Consider the following 24,529-nt stretch of genomic DNA (forward strand, 5'->3'; position numbering starts at 1 on the left):
CATGCCTTAAAATAGCTTGAATGTAACTCTACACCCTTGCATTATATAGTATACGTGGACATATGACTATGCAAATTATCCCCGCCTCCACTCCACTGACAGTAATTAATATGATTAGCCTTTTGCTCGACTACGTAATCAAACAGCTAATAATGTGTTGCTAATGTTACACAAACCATGTTCCCGTTCACCAACTCAGAGTCAGAGAGCACTCTTCTAAAAATCAGTATCCTTAGAAACACTTTGAACAACTTAGAACATCAGTGGAGAAAGGCATATAGTTCATCATAGCATCGTAATACACTTCATTTACATAATTCACCCGCTATATTCCTAAATGTACCTGATTTTTCATATCAACAGAAAAAAATACTGGGATAACCTGGCTTCTCTTGAGACTTCTCCTGGCTTCCCGGTCGTACGTTGACATGATTTGTTACAAGGTAGTTTGTGACGTAAGGAACAATGTCGATTTCAAACTGCGTTTTTGAGACTGTCTTTGGTTCACTGCAATTTTGAGAAAATACTCAGTAATGGTGTTGACTTATGATGGTTTGTCATAAACCCTTTTAAAAACACCACATAGACATATAAACAACATTAAAAACTTGATTTTTACCACAAGTAAAAAATATGTTTTTCTTTCTTACCTAAATAAATATAACACCACGACAGTTTTAAAGCCAAAATTCCATACTTCTATATAGAAATATTGTTATTTATACTTATCTAATAATAATAATAATAATAATAATACATATGTGGGTTTTAGTGTGAAACGCATTGAAATACACACACTACTTGTCAAAAGTTTTGGGTCATTAAGATTTAAAAAAAAATTTTTTTTGAAGGAAATATATTATGCTCAGCAAGGCTGTATTTATTTGATCAAGAAGCAGTTATATTGTGAAATATCAATACAATTTAAAATAATTGTTTTATATTGGAATATATTTTAAAATGTAATTTATTCCTGAAGGCAAAGAATATTCAGCAGCCATTACATCAGTGTCACATGATCCTTCAGAAATCATTCAAATATGCTGATTTGCTGCTCAAGAAACATTTCTTATTATCAATGTTAAAAATGGTTGTGCTGCTTAATATAGGCCTACAGTGAAAAGCGTGTTATATTTCATCAGGATTCTTTGATGAATAAAAAAAGGTTAAAAAGAACAGCACGTATTTACTGTCACTTTTGATCAATTTAATATATCCTTGCTGACTATTAATTTTTGAACAGTTCAGTGCAAATTTTTAAGTGTCAAAATACTTTTTGGAGCAGCAGTTGTTGTTCTTTAATTGTACCCATCGATTGCTTGTCTGATACTGAATTTAATAACACTGACTTTTTAATATATTCAGTCTGTAGGGGTTGTTGTTAACATTTAGCAGATGCTTTTCATCCAAAGCGGCATACAGTACACTAACTGCAAAGACAATCCCCCAGGTGCAGCTTGGGGTTAAGTGCTTTGCCTATGGACACAATGGTAACAGCGCAGGATTGTTTTCTCATTAACTCTCCCATTTCCTTGGACACCTGGGATTGTACCTCCAGCTCTTGTGTTTGAGGCACAGATCCTTAACCATTACGCCACTGCCCATACTGTATTACCCCATGCATTATCAATGTAAGTGTAATTAAGATGCTTTGCTGGAGCTGTGGCGCAGCGGTAGACTTTTCAGTTCTGATGTTCTTTTCATAGTATATACGTGCAAAGTGCATCTGTTTACACTGCGGTGAACTCAGAAACCTTGTGAGAAAGAGTTGCTGAGGGAATATGACAGTATATCAATCATCTGTCAAGATTGAGATATACCAATGAGATTTACCTGTCATTTTAAATCTGAGAAGTTCCACTCTCCGATTTAATCCAGTGAAGACACAAAGTGAGTGTGGAAAGGTGTTGTAACCCCAGAGATTATACAAGAGATTTTAACACTTCCATGGCCATCAGATTAACCTACCTGACTCCATGAAGTCATTGTTGAGGTTGACCCAGGACTCTTTGCTCTTTCGCAGACTCTCCTCCATAGCTCTGATGTCTGCAAAGGGGCAGTTACAATCAGGGAACTTTGCGGAGCAGCGGCACCAGCAGTCATTGTTGCGGCACAGTAGCTCGCCCTCTGAATTACACGCCACGTAACTGAGCGCCGCCTCCACAAAACGATTCCGCAGAAACTCAGGAAGCACATCCTGCAGACCTGTGAATGGGGGACAGTGAGAAATATCGGTTTACTGTCATGTTAGACTTAGAACTAAACTGAAATTTGATTCCAAGACCAGATAAAAGATTTTATAAGTTACACAACACAGTTTTTCTGATGCTACGTTGGTAAACAAGTTCAGAATGGTGTTTGGATTTGTTATAGTCTTATACATTTGGCCAACATCTCAAATCACCACTAGGTCTGGCATTCCCGTATGGACACACACACACAAAAATCAATCCCTGAGTCATATGACACCACTATGAACCCACCCATCATCTGTCCTCTGGCTATCCTCTCCTCTCTCCTCACCTCATCTCTCTCTCAACCTACTTAACTCTCAAAGTAATATGTTGTCTTTTTTTTAAGTCTCCATTTAGAACAATACAATAACGCAGAGGCATGAGGTGGACCTCTGAAATGATGAGAAAAAGTGCCCTTCTTACATGGTAAATGTGTAAATTTCCCAGTTCCAGTTGATATTTTTCACTTAACCTTACACCATCAACGAGCAACTATTTATATATATATATATATCCTGCTGGAAAATGAAGTCAGCATCTCCATAAAGCTTGTCTGCTGAAGGAAGCATGAAGTGCTCTGAAAATGTCCTGGTAGACGGCTGCGTTGAGTGGACAGCACAGTGGACCAACACCAGCCGATGACATGGCTCCCCAAACCAACACAGACTGTGGAAACTTCACACTGGAATTCAAGCATCTTGGATTGTGTGCCTCTCCATTGTTCCTCCAGACTCTGGGACCTTGGCTTCCAAATGAGATGCAAAATTTGCTCTCATCAGAAAAGAGGACTTTGGTCCACTGTGCTTTATTAAATCCAGAGTCAACGCAGCCGTCTACCAGGACATTTTCAGAGCACTTCATGCTTCCTTCATTTTCCAGCAGGATTTGCACCTGCCCACACTGCCAAAATAACTTATATATATATATATAAAGAATGAAAGAAGTAAGTGGTGGTGATTGACACTTGTGAAAAGTGCCTCCTATTTAAGACCTGGTTGGCTGTAGCCTGTGATGCGTCCCTTCCGGCTCCTCCCCTTTCTGTTTGTTGACAGTAGCTGCAGGTATGTGCCGTTAGCAGGCAGCAGTTTGCTAACTTTTTAATTACTCCTCGTGTGGCATTTTCATTATTCACTATTTCACTTTTCGTTTGTTGCATCCTAGCCTGTCTCTAAAGTGTATGTATTTGTTTCTTTATTATTTGATTATTTGAAACAGTTTCAGCCACGAACCTTTAACAGTGAGTGTATTTTGTTGATTTTATGTCTTTACGTTTCTGTGAACTGTACAGTTTAGGCTTTATGTAAAGCTCTTTTTGTGTATTGTTTATTTCTTTTTGGTACTGTTGTTGGAGAGAGCTGTGAGATGTTAGAGTATCACTGAGGACACTTTAAAGTGATCTCTTCCTTTAAAAAAAAAAAAAATATATATATATATATATATATATAAGAATATATATATAATAAACTGTTGTTTGTCTTTTATTAATAGTAGCCTCATTTTTGGACCATTAGTCAACAGATCACAGGTCCACAGAGGTGCATCTTTAATTAAAGCGATCTGAGTGTTCGCTAATATCAGACTCACTCACAGATCATCATTTCAAAGTTCAAGCTGCAGTGTAATTTCAAGTGGACTTGTAATTAAAACCTGACTTGAAGTGGTGAACCAGATGTCTAGACTGGTTGTGAACATGATAGGTGGGCGTGATACACTGGTTTTTTTTGTTCTATCTATTATTTTAAATAATATTTTCAAAACTTCTGCCTCCCCAGTCAAAATATCACTGCAATGAAGACATGTTACTATTGTTTCACAGCCTTGATTTTGCTCAGCAATACAGTGAAGGCTGAGTTGGGAAACAGAGAGCATGTAAAGTGGGTCAGAGAGACTGGCAGCCTGACTGCTCTAACAGCATCAGTGATGGGAGTCCTATTTGGGACGGAGAGGTCTGCTATGTCAGCGCAGTAATGGGGTAATGGGATGAATAAAGACCAACAATCTCTGTGGCAAGGTCATTCGGCCGTAAACCTCTGTCATGAACTGCAGGCACGCTGCAGACAGGGAATCAATGCGGCTATTGCGGAATTCTCCCTCCCGATTAGATATTTTGATAGCAGGCAATGGAAGAATTGACATTTGCCTGGGAAACTAATTATTGATTTTCTTGAGCGATTTGGGAACAAGCGGTAACAAGATGGTACAATTGTAAACAGGGTCCAAAATTAATTGTTTGCCACACTTGCCAATTGCAGGTGAATTGAGGAAATATAGCTTTTTGTTTTTGACCAGTCATGAATCTGTATTTTGCATTCTGCTTTTTTCCACCTTTCTAAAATAATTATATATATATATTTATCTCAGAGGTCGCGTTAGACTTCCACATTGTCCATCGTAAAAATTCCTTCATAATCTATGATAATAAGCCATTTAATAGGCTCTGTTTTTGTTCACATTTTCATTTTTATTCACGAACTTACACTTTTCAGGTTTCATCATGAATATTTGTCCAATAAATCACAAACAAAATTCAAACAATAAATGCAGTTTTGGCAACTATATAGAGTATATATATATATATATATATATATATAATTATTATTATAATTTTTATTTTTATAAATGCTGTTCTATTGAACTTTCTATTCATAAAAACAATTTTTATGCCACATTAAAGAGCACCTAAACTGATTTATTGTTGAATTTTGTGATAAAATGGACAGAATTTGAAAGCTGAGACTTTTTTCATATCAAAAGTATACAGTATATATACAGTATATATATTTTTTACAATTGAAAAGTCTTTACTGTCACTTTCAAACAATTTCATGCATCTTCGCTGAATAAAAGGTATTAATTTCTTTCCAAAAATAAATAAATAAATAAGAATAAGAGCCCATAAGAATAAGAGCCCAGTTAGTTAATTTTGATTGATAATAACATGTAGAGAAATCTATGCAGACATTTTGGAGAGATGATTCATTTTGATAGATTTGATCTCCAAAGGCCTTCTCATCAATACTCACCTATGAATTACTTATGAAAGCATTCAGTGCTGAATACATTAATCCACCAGCTCTTCCACCACGTACGAGAAAGATTCAGATTTCACAGCCCAGCTGTTGGTGCTGAACACCTGCTAATTATATTATGTGAGAAAACGCTCTTCACAGCTTTACCAGGTCTGACATCCTTAAAGAAAGAATCAATGCATTTTGCCTTCATATTCAGCCTTTTTAAATTCCCTTCCCAGTGTGAATATTTATGATGTGTTCCTCAGTATTTATCCGTCGGATTGTGGAAAAACAAGAGACATAATTAGATGCAGTCTTCGTCTTAAGCTTTGGCTTCTGCTGGGTAGAGAGCCAACAGTGTGGGGAGCCTCACAAAAGAGACTGACTTGGATGGCTTTCATACCGGAGACAGCTAAATAGCTGCTCTTGTGCCCCCTCCTCCAGAGTCTCAGCCTTTTTAAAGAGAACGAGAAGAACGTGAATTTTCCCTGTGGATTATTTCAGTCCTCTATGGAATTGACGGCTTGATGTCCTAATTTGAAGGGGTCTAAATTCCTCTCTCTGAAAGGACATGCGCTTTGATTGAAAATATCCTGGGAAGCCCCAAAAAGTGAATGAAAGAATGCAGAAAGTGACATGCTCAAATATATTCAAAACTCTTCTAGCTACAACTGCACCCCGCACCCTACATTTTCTTTCCCAAGTCTTAACTCAGCAAAAGATAAGCTTTGGTGCCGAACCCTATGGCTAGCTCATTAAAGTAGTTACACGAATCTGGGCAGCAGGGAACTTGCTTCAGGAGATGGCAGTATTAAGTAGTTTGACAATTTAAATGTCAATGTCAAGAAGGCAGTGGAAATTGACGCAGGCCACGTGTATAATTAGCAACGGCTAGAGGCTTAAAACCTTCCTTTTTGCTCTTTTCAGTCATGTTACTTTTCTCTTTTTCTTTTTTTCTGCTCTTCCGACCACCTCTGACTGGAGGTGACACTGCTGTCATTAGAGTGTGAGTTGAATTAATACAATTATAAATGCCTGTCTTCTGATAACCCTTTACTTGCTTTTAGAAAGCATGGGGACTGTATGAGTATTAGCAAGTCATGTGTTCCTCTAACGGGGTCCGCCCTTGCCAGATTTTTGACTTGGTCCTCATTACAACTTATTCGGACCAAGAACTGCCCACAGAAAGTTTGACTGGTGTGTAAATGCACCAATTAGAGTTTGCTTTATTTTTGTGTATCGTTTAAGGGCAGGGTTGTATGAAACAAACTGTACAAAAATAATGGACTAGTGTGAATTCAAAATGTAACACAGTTGTCTCTGTAAAAAGTGAATTAGTTCAAATTAATTAGTATAAATGATTTCACTAAAATAGCTCAGAAAACAAAGCAAAATTTAATTTCTTCTTCGTCTTTTGATATGTCATTTTCCAGTAATCAGATCTACCTCTAAAGTGTTGTTTATGTATGTATTGTTTGTTTGTTTATTTATGTATTTGCCCAAATACTATTTTATGTATTCAGTATATTCTTAATTAAGATCCAGACCATTAATCATGACATGAATTCACTAATACTGTATGTGTCTGCAGTAATTTGCTTGATTTCACTGCAGTTAAGGAACATTTAGTGGTCTCAAAAACAGTCAAATATAACACAACAGCTTTCTTACCTTTTAGATGGATTTTATTTTCAGGGCTGTGCACTAAGACAGAACTGACGGAATCCAGGCTGTCGTAGTTACTGCATCCAAGAGGCCCCGTTCTGGTCTCCGTTACCTAGGAAACAAGGAGATATTTTAATGCCTTATTATCGATGAAATCTTGCACCTGTTTGTTTCTCTTCAGAAGCCGTAGAGTGCTGAGCATATGCAGTTGTCTAAAACAAATCAACACGCCTGTGCAATAAGCCAGAGTCAATATCTAAATGTCACTAAAACCCATTTCAGCACAGCTCTCCAAAAATGCTCACTTTGCAGAGCGCCATAGAAATAGCAAATTGACTCTATAGTGTTAGGTCCCAATGTATTATTAATTTCAAATCTAGAGAGCGGTGAGTCATGTGCAGTGGCATATTTCTGTTAACGGACCCTAGTGTTAAATATAAGGAGACTTTTATGATTCTAAAATAAGGTGTCTGACCTGCCATCTCAACTGGGACTTTTTATACTGTGGCGATGCACCAGGATTGTTTTTTATTTTAAAGGCACACTATGCAGTTTCTGTTTTTCTCAAAAACAGCGACCCCTAGAATCGCTGTGGAGTACTTGTATTTAACGTTAGGTCGTAAATACCACTCACGCAGAGCCGTCTCTGCACTCTTCCGACCACGCTTTCTTCGTTTTCTTTGTCGACTCTGCCATGATTCACGTCTAAAATGCGTGCTAGTGTTTTCCATAGAGGCTGATCATATGTTGTTGATGTATGTGACTTCGTGCAGTAAAGCAAGTCGTGATTCTCGCGAGATTTGTCGGGGCACCACCTCTCAAAAAATGCACTGCTGGTTTTGCCAGCTGGTTTTTATGTGTACTACAGACACTATAGACTATGACTAGGGGCCCTATTTTAACGATCTGAAACGCAAGTATCAAACGCGAAACGCAAGTAACTTTGTGGGCGGATCCCGACGCAAATCTAAAATGGGTTGGTCTGAAGTAGCTACATTACTCATAGGTGTGGTTTGGGCGTAACGTGAAATAAACCAATCAGAGCGTCATCTCACATTCCCTTTAAAAGCAGGCGTGCTTTTTCCATGGCTATTGTAACGGCGGATTTGCCAGGCGCACGGCAGGAACGGTTCACAGCCGAGGAAACCGACGTTCTTGTCAAGGCCGTAAAAGACAGAGAAGTGACATTGTATGGGGATGGGAGAAACCCACCCCAAATTAGCTTATAATAATTTTGGTAAATGTGTAAGCTAGATTTATGCCTATTTTTTCACATCTTCATGGACACCACAATGATTTCCCTCGTGTGGAATATTTTTCCTTGTAATTATGTATGGTTTGCAAAAATGGCAACTGCTGCGTTTGTGTAGATGAGAGAAGCAAAGTGTATGCGCGTTGTGCACACGCTACATTATGGCCAAGCATGCGCCCTTAAAATAGCATCTGAATAACGCGCCACTGACTTTAGACTAAGTTTTTCCAGGTCTGTGGCGGAATTGTTTTCTGGAACTGCAAAATAGCACCAGGGAACGTTTGCGCCGGAACACGCCTCCTCTTTTCGCTGAACCGCCCCCGGGAGCGCAAATTCATTCCCTAATTTACCGATGTGCGTCTATGGAGGGAAAAGTCCGCAGTGCGTCGGGTGCAAAATAGGAATGATAAATGCGTTGGTGTACAAAGTCAATTGCGCTGGCTGCAAGATAGGGCCCTAGATGTCTTTTGTCAATAAGAAACAAGAATATATGTCAGCTTCACTTGGTAAATGTAGTGTATAATTTTTTCTTGTAGCCTAGTTTTCTAATTCTGCAGAATTAATTATTTTCACAAGATAACTTGGCTATGGATTCCATAACTATGTTGTCTGAAGACGTCCTTTATTGCTAATTAATATTTAAAGGCTGTGATAATTAAATTATATTTTTCCTGCATTCACAATTTTTTTGTTTAATGCTCTGAAAAATGCTCTGAAATATCTTGCAAATATTTCACCAGCACAAACAGCTTTCTTCTATTAGATTTCGCCCCACCACTTTTGGAAGCATGGTGCCGCCTCACAAAATTTATGATTTTACACAACATTGTCAGGTCTTTGTCTCAAAATGAAATTCTGTAGCTAATCCAACACTAATCCAACAGAAAAATGCAATGGATTTGGGACCATGTCCTCAAAATCATTAGTTTGCATATTTCAGTTGTGCAATTATATATATATTATTCTTCTTCAGAGGATGTTATGATGAATAATTAGTTTTGATCTGACGTGGTTCTGAAGTAACTCACCCTACACTGTTACTGTCATTGATTAATGATGGCACATTTTTTCACATTAACTCTCCTTCTTAGTGTCACTATTTATTACCACATGGATTTAAACAAATTAATCTTTAAAAAAATATATCTTTAGAGACTGTAATCTAACAGTAGAACCATGGAAATTAAGTTAAGTCTGTATGATTATGTTGACAGTTTTAGTATGAAAGCATAAACATTTATCATAATACGGTATGTGCGCATACAGATGCACACTCTATCATTCATTTATGAAATACTGTCTCTTTTCTGAAGTGTCGTACACATGTCCTCCTCCGCACACCGTCCCACTGCAGTATCTCATTAGATCACTTGTCATTTATGATTGCTTACTGCAGCTCAATTGCTCTGATCCCAATAGGACTCCAGGCTGTATACCTCACACATAAAACCAGACACTAATCCGTGTAACTGTCTTCACAAAACCTGCATTCTTAATGCGGAAATCATTCCAATCATTTCTTTTTTTCATTATTTTTCTCAAGGTCTTGTATACTGAGCCTAATGTACATAGAGAGAGAATTATATATTACGGCTGTAATTGATTTTGAATTTTTTACGTATCCCAAGGAAGTTTCTTATGTTCACCAAGGCTGCATTTATTTTAATCCAAAATACAGTAAAAACAGCAATATTGTGTAAATGATTACATTTTAATTAATTAAATTAAAAGATTATATATACATTCATTATGTTGCACTCTAAAGTAGGTCTCTACTGTGCATGAACAAAGAGGATGAATAAAACAAAATACAGCCAGCTATTCCATGCTAAGCCCAACAAAATCTCTAGTTTACTTGTCACCCTGCTGTTTTTACTCCACAAATGTGTATAAGTTTTATCAGCAGCACTTAATATTGCTATCTATTTAAGGAATGATATCATACCTGACAAAACAACCGGATAACACTGAAATCCCACATTTTCCACCCTGCCTCCTCAGAGAGTGTCTTGTTTTGTTGTTGATCTTCTATTTACCGGAGCTGTTTTTCCACAGCTTCCTCTGCATGCTTTTCTTAAGGGCATAACAAAGGAAATGAATACCTGGGGTACAGTACTCTCCTCTCCATTTATCTAACATCTCACATCATCCACAGCCCCTGAAAACTCCCACAGACCACAGAGTGCAGCCTATTCTTTGTCAATTGAAATGCTGGAGGAATGCATATCAAGTTGACTCATTTGTCAAAAATGCCTCTGCCTCCGCTGTGGAAGGCAAAGTTGGCTAAAGACTGCAGATGCGCTCTGAAAGCAGTTTAGGAGTTCATGACATGTGACAGGATTTTAAGTGCAGATTCTGAGCTTCATTGAATTTGACAGCTTATTTTGATTATACGGCACTGTCAGGTCGCTTGACCAGTGCCAACTATCTAGAGGCGGCTCTTGACATAAATGGTGCACAGTTCTGAGCTCCCTCCTTTAAATACTAGTGCTCATTTACATGCACTCAGACAAAAAAAATAAAAAGTACTGTGTTGGTGAATGCCATTTTAGTTATGTCACCATTACATATACCACTGTACTGAATTATCATCACACTGTATTTATGTACCATAGTATGCAATCTAATAATTGCTATCTTTATATTATGTTTTGGATTCACAAAGAAATGGCTCATAAAAGTCAAATGTTTGGTGATCACAGTAAACTGCTCATGCTGTGTGTATTTGATTCACTAAAAAAGAATGATTGTCTGCATTCACAAACAAGGCTTAAACTTAGTCCCAGAATACAATGCACATTTGTGCTGTCTTAACTGAAAGCAACTTGTCCTGACATATCTTAAAATCTCAATGTGCACACCAGTAATGTTTTTTTTTCTAAGGCACGTTTATAAAAGCTACTGTACTTAAATGTAATAATTTAACTAAGGCCTACTCCTGGCTTAATCTAAGCCCTGTCTGTGAAACCAGACACATAAGAGTTACTTTTTAGGTAATCATAGTAAACTGGCCATATGTTGTTGATTCATTAAAAAGAACTGTCTCAGAAGAGTCATTTGTATAGTATATAGGAAACTGCTCATGTTGCATGTTTTTGATTCACTTTAAAGAATCTGCTCATAAGAATCGACCTGACAGTTTGGTAACTGTAGTAAACTGGTCCCGCTGTATATGTTTTTGAGTCACTAAAAATAACTGGCTACTAAGAATCATTTGTTTGGTAATCATTGTGCATTGCTCATGTTGTATCTTTTTGATTCGCTAAAAAGAATTGGACCGCAAGAGTCATTTGTTCTGGAATCGGATTAGACTGGTTGCACTGTGTTTTTGATGCATTAAAAAGAACCGACACATAATAGTCATTTGTTTTTTTATTGTTCGGATAACACTGGTCTCGATGTGTGTTTTGAGCTGTAGATTTGGTGTTCACTGTTGTGGCATTGCTGAATAGTAGTGCAGGAAACACTGTCAGAGTATTTTAGAATGGTGTTCAGTCCACATTGGTGGAAAGAAAGGTTAACAGAACCAAGTGTGATTGTACGTTTTGCATTGATTTTGTGTAATGTTGTAGTGCCTTTCATTTTCACTCCAGTACCCTTTGGACAAGTGAGACGTCCTTGCGTGTTTAAAGAACTGTCACCTTTAATGACATGTACCAAGTCTTTTAACATGGTCTTTACAATTATATGCTTCTCATGTACTCGGCCATAGCTTTGGCGGTAACTCTGAGATCCGTGTCCTACACAGAGGTGACTGTTAATAGTATGTCATTATGACAAATGGTTATATTACAGAAAGGGGCGAGAGTCTAGTTGTAGATCTGGACTGAACGGAAAACTTTATGAAATCAGACGTAAATGCGCTGATATTGATTCTCCAAAGCAGTGTAAATTTTACCGTTGCGCCAACAGAATCTTGTTGATCTGTGAAGACCAGCTAATCTCAGGACTGTTTGTTCCTGCAAAATCTGATCACCGCTAAACCTGCCTTAGGATCTCAGGCTATTTTTGGTCTTAAGTGGTCTCTGATTACACCAAGGCAAAGTGATGTCCCCCAGAAGCCGCTTCCTGGTGTGCTTTTACACTTCGTTTGTGAGCGGATGGTGTAATTGATCATGCTTTATGGCATTATTGATGAGCTCACGATAACCCACTTCTGCTGTGGTGCCCAATTCATCAGGCTGATTTGCACACAGGGTGCAGGAAGAAAGCAGTCAAAGGAGGGCCCTATAGCCCCGTAACGTCTCATTAGCTCTCCCCTGACAAAAACACCTGGCAGGACAGACTGCTCCCTAAAGCGATGCTAGAAGGCTCTCTGAAAACATTTCAGGGGTGTACACCAAAACAATTTCACCGATATGATTTGATGAGGTCAGTCTGTCACAAAGTGTCATTTACTGTTGCCACGGACGCTTTTCTCGTGCACAAGCAGGATATTTTAGAATATGTTTACAAAATGGTACATCTATGCTAATTTGAATAACGTGATGTATTTTGCAATCCCAATCCACAGAGCTTCACATCTAGTGCACATTTGCTGCAAATAAATGCAGATGACTGTGTAGGTCCGTGGTCATATTGAAAAGAAATCGTACGTGTTAAATTGAACTTCTCCGCAGATGTTGTTTAGGGAAAGCTCGGGCTAATGAAAAGCATGTCGAAGCCCAAAGAGAAAGTCATTATCTTCCCACAGAGCCATCGTTCCTGTTTCTATTTCATCTTGCTTCCATTTCACACACTTTTTTTGAGGCTAAAACTTTTCTTCACAGGATTGAATGCACTGTGTAGAAAGTTTGCCTTTGAAAGTGTTTGACATAGCTTGAAAATGGCATACTTCATTTTGACTAGCCAGCATTAGTGCGACTAACAAAAGACGGTCACGGCATCCAGGAATATTGCATGGTCAGCTTTTGCGACGTTGGCGAGTGTGCTTTGGATCAATTGCGGTGAAAATATGTTTATGTAATTAGTATTGAATACTAAGCAAAAGCTCATAAACATATTTAACAAAAGCTCATTTTGTCATCATTTTTTCCTGCTTACCCTCTAAAGCAGTCTTGAGTATTTAAAAAAGGCACTATATAAATAAAAAAAACGAATTATGATCTTCTAGATAAGATAAAATAAGTGAGAAATATGCTTTGAGAGACTTTGAGAAAGCATCTCCAACCCCGACAGATATATTTCTTATATAAAACTATAACATACAAGCAGATGCATATCTTGATTGAAAGTCAATGATTTTGTCTCAGTTCAGCAGCATAATGTCATGCAGAGCTCCCTCTGAAGAAATCATGATGTTACAGCCACCAGCATTTCTACACCCACTCAGCAGCTGCGAGTAAGACCAAGGGCCACTTGACACATCATGGAAATGGCATTGCTGAAAATGTAATAACCTTAATTGCTAAAGATTTACCATGGCAACAAACATACATCTCAAACACCTATACGACTGACATGGATAAACAATAATCAGCATGCATAGAGAAACTACAGAGAACTGGAAAACTTTTACATTCAAAAATTTAAATTAAGGTAATTATCACTCTGAAATGTCAGCTAGAACAAATCGACATTCCCTAATTGAAAAATGGCCCTTTGGCTAAATTTTTGTGCAAACATCCAAAAACCTACCCATACAGTATATACAATTCATTGCAGATTCCAGCTGAAATGACCACTAGTGGCAGTAAAACATTTTTCATAAATTTTCACACAAATTATAAATATAGGGGAGATTATTAATTAATAAAGATTTATATTCTTGTGTTTCCCTTGCACAATACTATGTTATGACCTCAAAACACTTTCAATCCATCTTGACGTTTGCAGCACACAATCAACTCCATAGATTCCAAATATTAATTGTCATTCCCACCTGGAAATCGTCAGCAAGCATCCCTAAACGTCTTCCAACAACGATGTCTTCGGCAAATACTCCGAATCTCATACTGCGACCGTGTTAGCAACGAGGAAATCTACCTAAGAACTGTTACCCACTCCTTGGCTGATGTCGTCACCAAGCGTTGTTTTCGTTTCAATGGCTATATTCTTCGCCTATTCTCGGAACGATTAACAAAGATGGCCATGTCATGGATGCCATCCCACGGGAAGCAGAAGCAAGGACACCCGAGACAAACATGGCACCGTACATTCATCGAAGACTTACGCACAGTCGACCTATCATGGGACAAAATGGTTAAGACTGATCGAGCCCGCTGGCAATTGCGTCACATGGTGCAGGCAAATCTAAGTCTAAGTTAACAAATTTTTTATTGTTTAGCTGACAGCTTTCCCGAAAAAAAAAGGAAAAAAAAACTTTCAGCAGACAAAAACTCTATAAATCAGTTTTTAAAGTTGTGAGTTGTGAAAATGGTATGATTTTTGTCATGTTAAATTCAATATGGGGTCTAACCTGACTAAGGTCTATATGTATGGCTTTTTTGGCATAGTAAACTTGCTCATTATCTCACCTGGTACTGCATTGCACTACAACTACAGGGTTTAATGTAATTGCAGCATTAACCTTTTAGCACCACTCACTGGACATTCAATTTTCTAACTGTCACGAAACTTACAATAGCCAACATAAAATGTTGGCAGATTCACATTCATCCGTTTCTGAGAAAATTGTGGATGCTTTTAGTGCCATCCACTGGATGTTTCGTCAAGAAGCAACATAATCTAATTTAGCAGAAATGTCGCCACCGGCACGGCACCAGACTCATTTTCCAATGAGTCTGGTTTGGATTAGAAAGGAAGAAGCTGAGTCGTCTGTTACCTTGATGGCAGATGTAGCGATCTGCAGGTGGTGGAGTCTTCGTAGGGTGCTCTCTCTGTCTGTGAAGTATGACGCCGCCAACTGGTGCAAGACTTCTAGGGAGACCACAGAGCTGTTTCCGTTGCCCTCTGACTTTCTGCTCAGCTTCTGTTTGTCCAAGAAGATCGTGAGTGATTCCTCCCCTTAGGAAAGATGCATGCAAAAACCAAACCATGAGACCAAATATATAAAGTATTCACTTTCCAAAGACAATGTTCAGCAAAGCAACGGTGAGTTCTGCTCTGAGTCTGACTGTCAGAGTATACTATCATATGTCTTTCATACAGTCGTTTAACATGAACTGTGGATGAGTTTTTCAAGGCTTCGTTAAATATGAATCACAGAAGTTAAGGCAGAGAAGAAATAATGATTTTGAAGGAAGGAAAAGGGCACACACGAAAGGGTTTTTTTATCCGAAAGGGAGGTTGTTATAATCGTACATTTCTTCTGAAGATCAATTTTAGATTTTTTTTTTAATATAAATGCTATTTTTGATCTGTGGCTCAGCCTGAAACTCAGATACTGTAAATATTATGTTCTGGGCTGAGAAGCATCTCCTGTACCTATGTGTTGAGCTTCAGTGAGTTATTAGTTTCAGTCTGATTAGTATGCACGCAATAGCACAGTCCCCCCATTTCCTTTGCTTTGAGTCGTTAATTACCAGCGTTCACTCTAGCTTTACCACTTCATTTGTCTCCCCTGTCGCTGAAGTTCTGCAGCTTCACTGCATACATACACCAATAAGTGACATCATAATTAGTGTCAGTAACATGCAACATTTTGCAAGAGACACACTGAAAGGTTTGAACCCACCACTGGGACATTCTGCCCTACTTATTATTTGGGTGCCAGAGGGAGAAGAGAAAATTAATGTCTGATAATGGCTAAACGTATGCCAAGGATGTCAGAATCTGTATGAATAGTAAACATATGCCTTTATTTTTTCTTTTATTATTGTCTTTTTTTTTTAAATGCCAGAAACTTTCCCTGAAGTCTATAACACACTGAATTCTTAATATTCTATCATGACTTGCAAAATACCTCAATATATCCTTGTAAACTGCTGCTTAATACCTCCTGCTCATATTCAGTACTACTAAATTACCCATTGCATAACAATTCATTTGTCACACCGCGTGACCATTTTCAACCATTGACCACTGAACTAGTTAAGGCAAAAAATATTATTAAAAAGGAAAAAAGAATTAAAATAAATGATGACTGGACCTAAGATAAACACTTTCTTTTTAATGTTCATATATAAACTGTAATTTTGATGGTGACTAAAACTACCCATATATAAGTAGTACAGAATATGTTACCAAAATCCCTAGTTAAAATAACTTTAAAAACATTTTTATAATTCACCTTTAACATAGAGCTCATCTACAATATTGGCTTACCTCCCAATGTGGCTGATACCAAGAAATGAGTGCCATATTTCTTGATCAGATTTTCATGGATCTGCTGAAGGCTCGGCCTTCTCCCTAGTAGCCTGAGGTTGCGTAAAAACTCGGGTGCCAAAGGCAGCGGGGCTTTGAAAAAGTCTCTCTTCTCTGTCACCAAGCTGTTGACTTTCCAGTGACTAAACTCCCTGCAAGACAAAACAAACAAAGTTAAGTGCTTTAATGCATGTAGTGAATTTTGTAACCCATTTTTCCGTCGGTTATTGGTAGAACAGGAAACCGCACGTCTGTGTGTGCGCACAAGGTGCGAGAGCAAGAGAAAATGCTGATATGAGCAGAAAATAAAGCATGCATAAATATTGCATGGTGCTGAATATTGATGCACCTCATCGTAATGCGGGACAAACATGATTCAGGCCCATAAACACAATAGAGCTTACATGATGCAACTGACAGCCTTTGAAACTCTGGCATCATGCCTGCACATACATCTTTCAAAACACTCTCTGTTTCTACCGTATGGACATTTTATAAAACCAATAACAACCCCAGTCACTGTTTTTCTAGAGTTATGTACACAGAACAAAGCTTGCACTTCCGTGAAGATGCTACCCAAGGAATCGTCTTTTGGGCTTAATACGGTTCGTGAAAATCTCTAAGAGTTAATTAACGAAAGCAGTGGCTGTCCGACCATTAGCTAATGATGATAGATGGTCTTAATTAAAGGCCTTTAGCACCAGCTGATAGCACCTGGAACTCTGCTGGGGAGTGGGACACTATCACTGAAAACGCTCAGCTTTTTAATACTCCCATACTAGGGGGCCACCGCACCTGGGTATTATTTCACGGGCTTGCTGTAATTGAACTTCTCGCATTCATTGTTTTTATTGTATCTGTCAGACTGGTTTCTGCCTTAAGCTTTAAAGTCACCATGAAATCAAAATGGACAATTTTTATTTTTCATGGAAGATTGCAGTATTTATTATAAATGATTTATCCATGCACATACTTTTTTTTTCCATTCATGTGCCCTCATTATCTTTAATCAAGATAACCTCCCCTCCCACTTGAAAAGACATCTCCTCTCTGATGACATGTTTACTGGCGTGAGGGCGGGACAACCTGTCAACTCATGAGATCACAGCAATAGCAAACCACAACGATCCAACCAATGGACAAAGTCTTATGGATACATTTGTTCTTTTCAAGAAGCCAATTCACTAGGATATATCACAATAGGGAGAAAAAAGACTATCGCAATTTCTGTTTAATGCGATTTTAACTTTAAGGCTCCATCTGTACAGCACACACACACACATACACCCGAAAGAGAGAACTGCTGATCTGCAACACCTCGCTCTGGTGGATTAAAACTGGGTCTTCTGGCCCGTTTGTATGAGCCTGCCAATCAAGCAGAGGACGGCAGGTGCGCTTTATGAAAATAGGTCTTCACCTCTCAAACTTTCACTCATTAAAACAGACACACGCCTTTATCGGATGCATATAATGAATGCTCTGTCCTCTGCTCAACGATGGACTGAATAGCAAAGTCATTGTTACTACTTTAGAATTCCTCATATATGGTGGTTAGTGCTATGCAGAGTTTGGTGAATGAAGGAGGGGAAGTCTGAATAGCAATTAGAGTCTCTTTCATTTCCCCTGTGAACCCGTGCTGGCTGTGCATTTTGCAGCCGTGTTTGTGCTCAGCACAATGATAGTTTCCTCACAACACTTCTGTACTAATTTGAGACAGTTAAACATTTCCTCCAAGAGAGCCTTAAACCATTTTCTAGGACAAAATATAGGACAGCCATTTAAAAAAAAAATCTTTTTGTAGTAAATTGAGCAATGCTGTTAATGGGATAAAGTATTGTGTTGTGCACTGAGGTTTTGTTTTTTCCAAGTCAAGAAGCAGAGGCTCTTATTTTACATTGAAATTAGCTTGAATCTTGATTACTCACCAGGAATCTCAGTGCTAAATGCTCTTATTAGATTTTTTCCAGTTAGGTGCCTTTAGGTCCTCTAATAATACATTTTAATAGAAAATACAAATTCCTGTAACTCCAGCTGAGAAAATAATGAGCAAGGCCTTATTTAAATATACTTACAGATATCATGATGACATATTAAAGGTTATTCATATTGCTGTGTGATGACAGTTGTAAAGGTTTTTATGAATATGTTCAAATGAGATTAAGAATATTTCAAAGACCCGATTCGTTCATGAATGTCAAGATTTTCAGTGAATAATGACTTAACTTTCAGTCTGTTTCTTACACAAAGCTATCTAATGACTGAAGACGACTTGGAATAAAGATCCATATGGATGACTTTTATGATAGTTTTACGGTGCCTTTGAAAATTTGGAGATTCCAGTCCTCATTCATTTTCATTACATGAAGAGATTTGGCAGGATATTCACCTAAAGATTAGTCTTTTGTCCTCCATAAATGAAAATCATACTATTTAGAACAATATGGGTGAGTAAATCTAGGGTTTGTATATCTAGTTTTTTGGTTTGTTTTGTTTTTTGTTGTTGTTTTTTTGCAGCAAAGCCATAAAATAATCATTTTGGGTTCCTCCAAGAACTTTTAAGAGTGTACTACTTTATCTGCAGTGGCAGGACATTCCATTCCATGGACATCATGTTCCCTCTAATGACCTTCACACTTTGCCTCAGTATGAAATCAGATCAGAACTGACATGAATTAGACTGGAGTGACAGACTATCAGGCTCTCAGTGCTTCTGAGAAATATTTGCTCCCAGTGCATCTTGGACTTTTGTCCATCTAAAATAAAATAGGAACTTCTTGTCAACTAAAGTACTGTAAGTATGATATATTGCCTCCCTTCTCTCAAGCAGACACTGAGACATTCACTGAACCCTTTACAAAAATGTCCAATGTTTCACTCTTGTGCATGTCCTCCAAAATTGCTTTGCAGATTTACAGTCTTTGTTTTTTTCCCCTACACTGTTAAAATGTTTTGTCAGGTAACCTAACATATGCTTCATGTGGTAACATCTAAACTATCCAGAATGATTCAAATCAAAAATATTATTTAATAATACACTAGATTATACAAGTGAAAACAATTTTAAGGGTTAGGTCAGGAAATAGCTCCGTAAGCTAACAACAGCACATTTTCATTTTTTTCCATGTTCTGTAGAATGTGGAACCAATTTGAAGATAATTATAATTATAGCTCAAAGACTTGTGGCAACTAATATACTGTCTATTTTAGAATAGCGTTAAAGCACAGTAGGTCCAATGTGGTAAATCACTGAAGTAAAACAAATCAGAAACAGGCTTTACACAAGTATGTCCAAAGCTTGTCCCAATTATGTGTTTTGAAAAACCTAAAATTAAACGATGCCACGTTTTCAACAGATGGCAATTGAATCACTCTAAACAGTTTGTTCACCTATTCAGCCAAAAGCTTAAAATGTCACAATCTGTCTAAACGTCCCATTCTGTCTTTGCTCTCCTTTTATTTTTCTCTTTAAACCCTTCGTTTAATGCAAAACTTCAAAGGCTTCTGTTTAGTGAACTAAAACATTGGCACATGCTGCTTTTTTAAGGGCATCATCTAGAAAATAAGCTTAGGAACCCCTCCCACCAGGCGTTGCATTGTATTGTGAAAGCAGCTTTAACTATAGATTTTTAAAGAAGGATTAGTTGCCAAAGTTAAGCAAATAAGAAATGACAAAAAACAGAACTACACAATGCAAAAACAAAATTAAACTGCTCAGCAAAAACTTTGCACGGCAAGCATCAATATCGAGAGTGAAATTTGGCTCAATCTATGGAAGCTCAGACAACGTTTATCAAATGCTTCTGAAATATTCTTTGGTGAGTGATTGAAGTGGTAAATTGCATCAAGTCAACAGAACACAAAAGCAATTCTTTTCAAGCCCATGTATTGCCTTTTTCACATTATAATTCCATGCAAGCATCTCCGAGATTGCCATCCATTTGGCTTATTAATTCTACTTTGTTGACCAGCGTCATCCACATGATTCAGCTCGTGTGTTTTCTATGAAAACATCACATTTCATCTCAATTGCTTATGGTTTACACGTGTCTTTGTGTTTGATTTCTTTTGCAGATACTCGTTGCCTTTAGAAACCAGCTGCTACCAGGTTACTAAATCCCAACGGAGCAGCTCCCTGCTGGTCGTCATTGCCGTCACCTTGTGCAGCACCAATGGTGTGATGGTCTACAGATAATAGCACGAATGGGAGCTAACACATCATCTCAAGGCTCCACATGGGAAGGGTCGTGCGTCATGGTCCCATAATCATAAATGTTACTTGTAGTAGTACTTGTAGTATTCCTTGTGCAAATCTTTTAAAGGTGAATTAGTCAAGTTTTACGCATAAATGAATGGTGCTGAAAAATTATAAATAAATAATACATGAAAAATATAAAATAAATAAAAAATTAACTAAATTGCTTGTGAAATAAATTATATAACATTAAATAACGTTAAATTTGTTAACATTCGTTAGTGTATTGGGTATGATCAACTTGAAAATGTATTAATCTGGATTAATGTTAATTTATAAATATTATATTGCCCATTAGTCAGTCATTATATTCATAACCTATCAAGTCATGTTAATTCATTCAACTTATTTACATTTATACAAAAAAGCGTTTGTATATGTAGAAATCAATGTGAACCTAGATTAATTGCTGTGCCTTCATTCATTGTTACTTCATGATACATAATGCATGAAGTAATGTTAATGAATTGAACATAACTGTCTAATATTACCATAAATTAAACATACTAATGAACGTGAGCAGTAAAGCATTTCGACATCAGTAACTGAAAACCTTTACATTTCTGTGGTGGTAAATTCAAAACATCTACCATATCAGCCAGTGCAACATAAGAAGAAAATGAATGCAAACACCATTTGATATTTTGATCTGTTATTGTCTGTTATTTTGATACATAACACAAAATATCACAATATATTTTTTGGAAATCCATTGTTTGGGATGAGACATCAAGCAAATTAAAATGCAAGTTACATCTTTTAAAGCAGATATCTATGTTTTGATTAGTGGTCTACAACCAAAATGCTTCTGAAATAAATGTAGTCAAACTTTACTAACTCTGGGTCACTGAGAACGAAAATTATCCTTAAAATTGTTGATTGGCCCTAGTTTTCAAGATATGCTATTGGGTCAGTACACAAAGCTTGACTTGGGATTGGCAGATGACAAGTGAGTAATAAAGGGAAGGGATCTCAATTTTAACCAGAAATGACTAAAATACATCTTTGACGGGATCTATGAATAAATCTCTGACTATGGACAGTACTTGCTTTTTAGGCAAAACAATAAATGATGCAATCTGAAGTTGGTATTGCATCATACATGATATGAACGCCATCATGTTATTCCTAAGTCATGGATGATGCAATCACAACAAAGCTTACATCACAACATATTGCCCTATATCAGCTCTAGAAATCATACAGCAAGGGTGCAAAATTCAATTCCTGAAGGGCCACAGCCCTGCAGAGTTCAGTTCCAACCCTGCTACAACACACATACCTGTAGTTTTCAAATAAACCGGAAGGACTTGATGAGCTGGATCAGGTATGTTTAACTCTGCAGGGTTGTGTGTGGTCCTCCAGGAACTGAGTTTTGAACACCCAGTCATACGGTGCTGTGCTGTCTTATATGTCGGTGTTTAATTGTGCAACGGGAGATATTTCTGTTTGGCCAAAGTGAGCAAAGATGCCTCATACTTGTGTGAACAGTGCAGGTAACTTCAAATGGAGCAAATTGAGCCCATCAATCCTCGCAGACTGCTGGACAATGACAAGAGATGCTCCATTTAATGAATACAAGAGACGAGCAAAGAAGCGCAGAGTGAATAGGACTAAACTATGTACATTATAGTTTTTTTGCCTTTTGTTTCATTTCCATTTGATTTATATGACCCTTCTGCAGATTTTTAAAGTGTTACATGAACAGGACAGGTGACACATAGCCTACTATGTACTATCTACACAATATACATATACATAGGCAATGTAAAAACTTAAATATCTTGGAAACAGTAGCCAATCACTTGCTTTAATTGTCATATTTGGATTCAGTACATCAAAATACATATTAAATAGCAATTTTTATCTCTGAAGCAGACGACTTGTAAATGTAGACCAGTATTATGAATTTCTTTTCATAGAGCTCAAAGAGGTTTTCATATTCAATAACTTCTGAATGTAACTACTGCTAAAACTTTGGAACAAAGAAAACTATTGCAAGCGCACATCTCTTTCCATTCACAACAGAAAAAAAAAACCCCATCGGAGCTGGCAGTATGACTAAAGACCATAGAATTCACTCTGCCGGGGATCCTTTGGTGCATTGTTAACCCCCAGAGGGGAGCTGTGCCCAAGGAAGCAGTAAAAGGTACAGTGCCTGCTGGGTGTTCTCCTCTTGTGATGTGCAACACTCTTCTTGGAAATCCTGATCTGTTATCATATCAAAGGGCCAATGCAGTGACCAGCTGAAGTCACATATTCTTAGTGTGAGTTCAGTGATGCTGTTTACACAATGCATCTGAACTGTGAGGCACATACAGAAGACTCGCCTACACCCAAACACCCACACAGACTCTTTGGCTTGCAGGACAGCCTTTCAAACAGGGCTGGCAGAGGCTCGTCTCCCCCTCACTGAGTCCATCACAGTTCCGTGGGCCTTTCTCTGCCCAGCTGCTGTAGGCATGCTGGGTTCTGAATTCGACGAGCGGAGAGAGTTGGACAGAGTTGGCCATGTGCCGGCAGGGGGCAAAGGAAGCAGGCAAAAAGGCCAAACTCCCCTGGCGGAGCTGAGGTCAGCCACTGTAAAGCACCAAAACACACCTTTCCTTCCCATTGTGCATGTGCCTTTGACATAGACTGGAATGCATGTGTAGCGATCGATATACACTGTACTGAATGAATGATGTTAGCGGCAGGCGGTGTGCATGTAATTAAAACTGGTCAACAGCTGAATAATCACCACCGTATCGGCAAGGTCACAGGTTTGATTCCCAGGGAACATTTACTACACTAGATGGTGTAGTGTAGTGCAGGGGTTTTCAAACCAAGAAAAACTGTGTAATAGTGTATTAATAAAGACAAATAATTTATTGACAGACATAATTTAACAGCTTGGGGTAAAATAAATGCTTACCAAGGCTGCATTTATTTGATTAAAAATACAGTAAAAGAGTGATATTGTAACCATTTTCTATTTGAATAGGGGAGACTGGGTATGGTTGTGACACTTTTTACTTAATCTGTAACTCACTGAATTTTTTAGCTAGAGTGGATCAACTTTTCTACAAAGTATCCACGTTTGTTTACTACAAAGGCACCAATTCAAACTTCTGCAAGAATACAGCCCTTAGAAGTTGATGTCAAATGTGTGCCTTTGTTACAATCTTTATTTTTCACAAAATAAATTTAAGTAAATATATAGCTTCATTTATATTTTAGGAAGGGGGTCTTTTACTAGGGCATCATCGTTTATGGGTCAGTGCAGATGTAAATGGACACTGTCAACTATCTAACCATTATGTTGTTCTGTTGTGTTGGTTTTAGTAACTGCAGACAGCATCAGAGAAGATGAAGTCTTCTCTACATGCGCTATGGCCTTTTCTATAATGTGACTGAACCTGTCCACTTAATGATATCTGCAATAGATCAAAGCATCATCACAACTGAGATGTCAGTTTTTTATTTTTTTATTTTTTCATTTTCTCCAGATATGATGTTGTTAGGTCTTCTATCTGTGCTTTATTTGATCCATCACAAGACTGACGAAAGGTCAGTTTGTCTGCACGAAATCTGTCCCCACACTATTGTGCAGAAATCCAGAATTCAAACACCTTTCATTAACAATAATTTATCTTTATTATTAATTATCATTTCTCAAGGTAGTTTTATAACGTTTTCACCTACCTAGTGTAGTCAACTCCATTTAACATGGTTTACCATAATAAACCTTCAAGGTTTTTTTATTTTTTATTTTTATAAAATATGTTTTTTACAGAGATATAATAAAAGAATAACACATGGAAAACCACGTCAGAAATTGTCAGGACTTGTCTAATTTGATTCATTAATT

The 24,529-nt window shown here is 37.6% G+C and overlaps 1 protein-coding gene and 1 long non-coding RNA gene across 2 annotated transcripts in view; both read right to left on the reverse strand.

Annotated features, from left to right (window-relative positions):
* The window catches only part of LOC309500905, a 197,969-nt gene that overhangs the window by 103,295 nt on the left and 70,145 nt on the right, over positions 1 to 24,529 (reverse strand). The gene's annotated exons all lie outside the window — the stretch shown is intronic.
* brinp2 (bone morphogenetic protein/retinoic acid inducible neural-specific 2) overlaps positions 1 to 24,529 on the reverse strand; it is a 92,030-nt gene that overhangs the window by 32,795 nt on the left and 34,706 nt on the right. The window contains exons 3-6 of the mRNA XM_082172628.1: positions 16,389 to 16,579; positions 14,947 to 15,128; positions 6,917 to 7,022; positions 1,969 to 2,205 (exon numbers count right to left, since the gene is read on the reverse strand). Coding sequence (XP_082028754.1) covers positions 1,969 to 2,205; positions 6,917 to 7,022; positions 14,947 to 15,128; positions 16,389 to 16,579 — 716 coding nt within the window. The remainder of the gene's footprint in view (positions 1 to 1,968; positions 2,206 to 6,916; positions 7,023 to 14,946; positions 15,129 to 16,388; positions 16,580 to 24,529) is intronic.

This window comes from Leuciscus leuciscus (genome assembly GCF_965113295.1).
Source record: "Leuciscus leuciscus genome assembly, chromosome: 6".
NCBI classification, from domain to species: domain Eukaryota; kingdom Metazoa; phylum Chordata; class Actinopteri; order Cypriniformes; family Leuciscidae; genus Leuciscus; species Leuciscus leuciscus.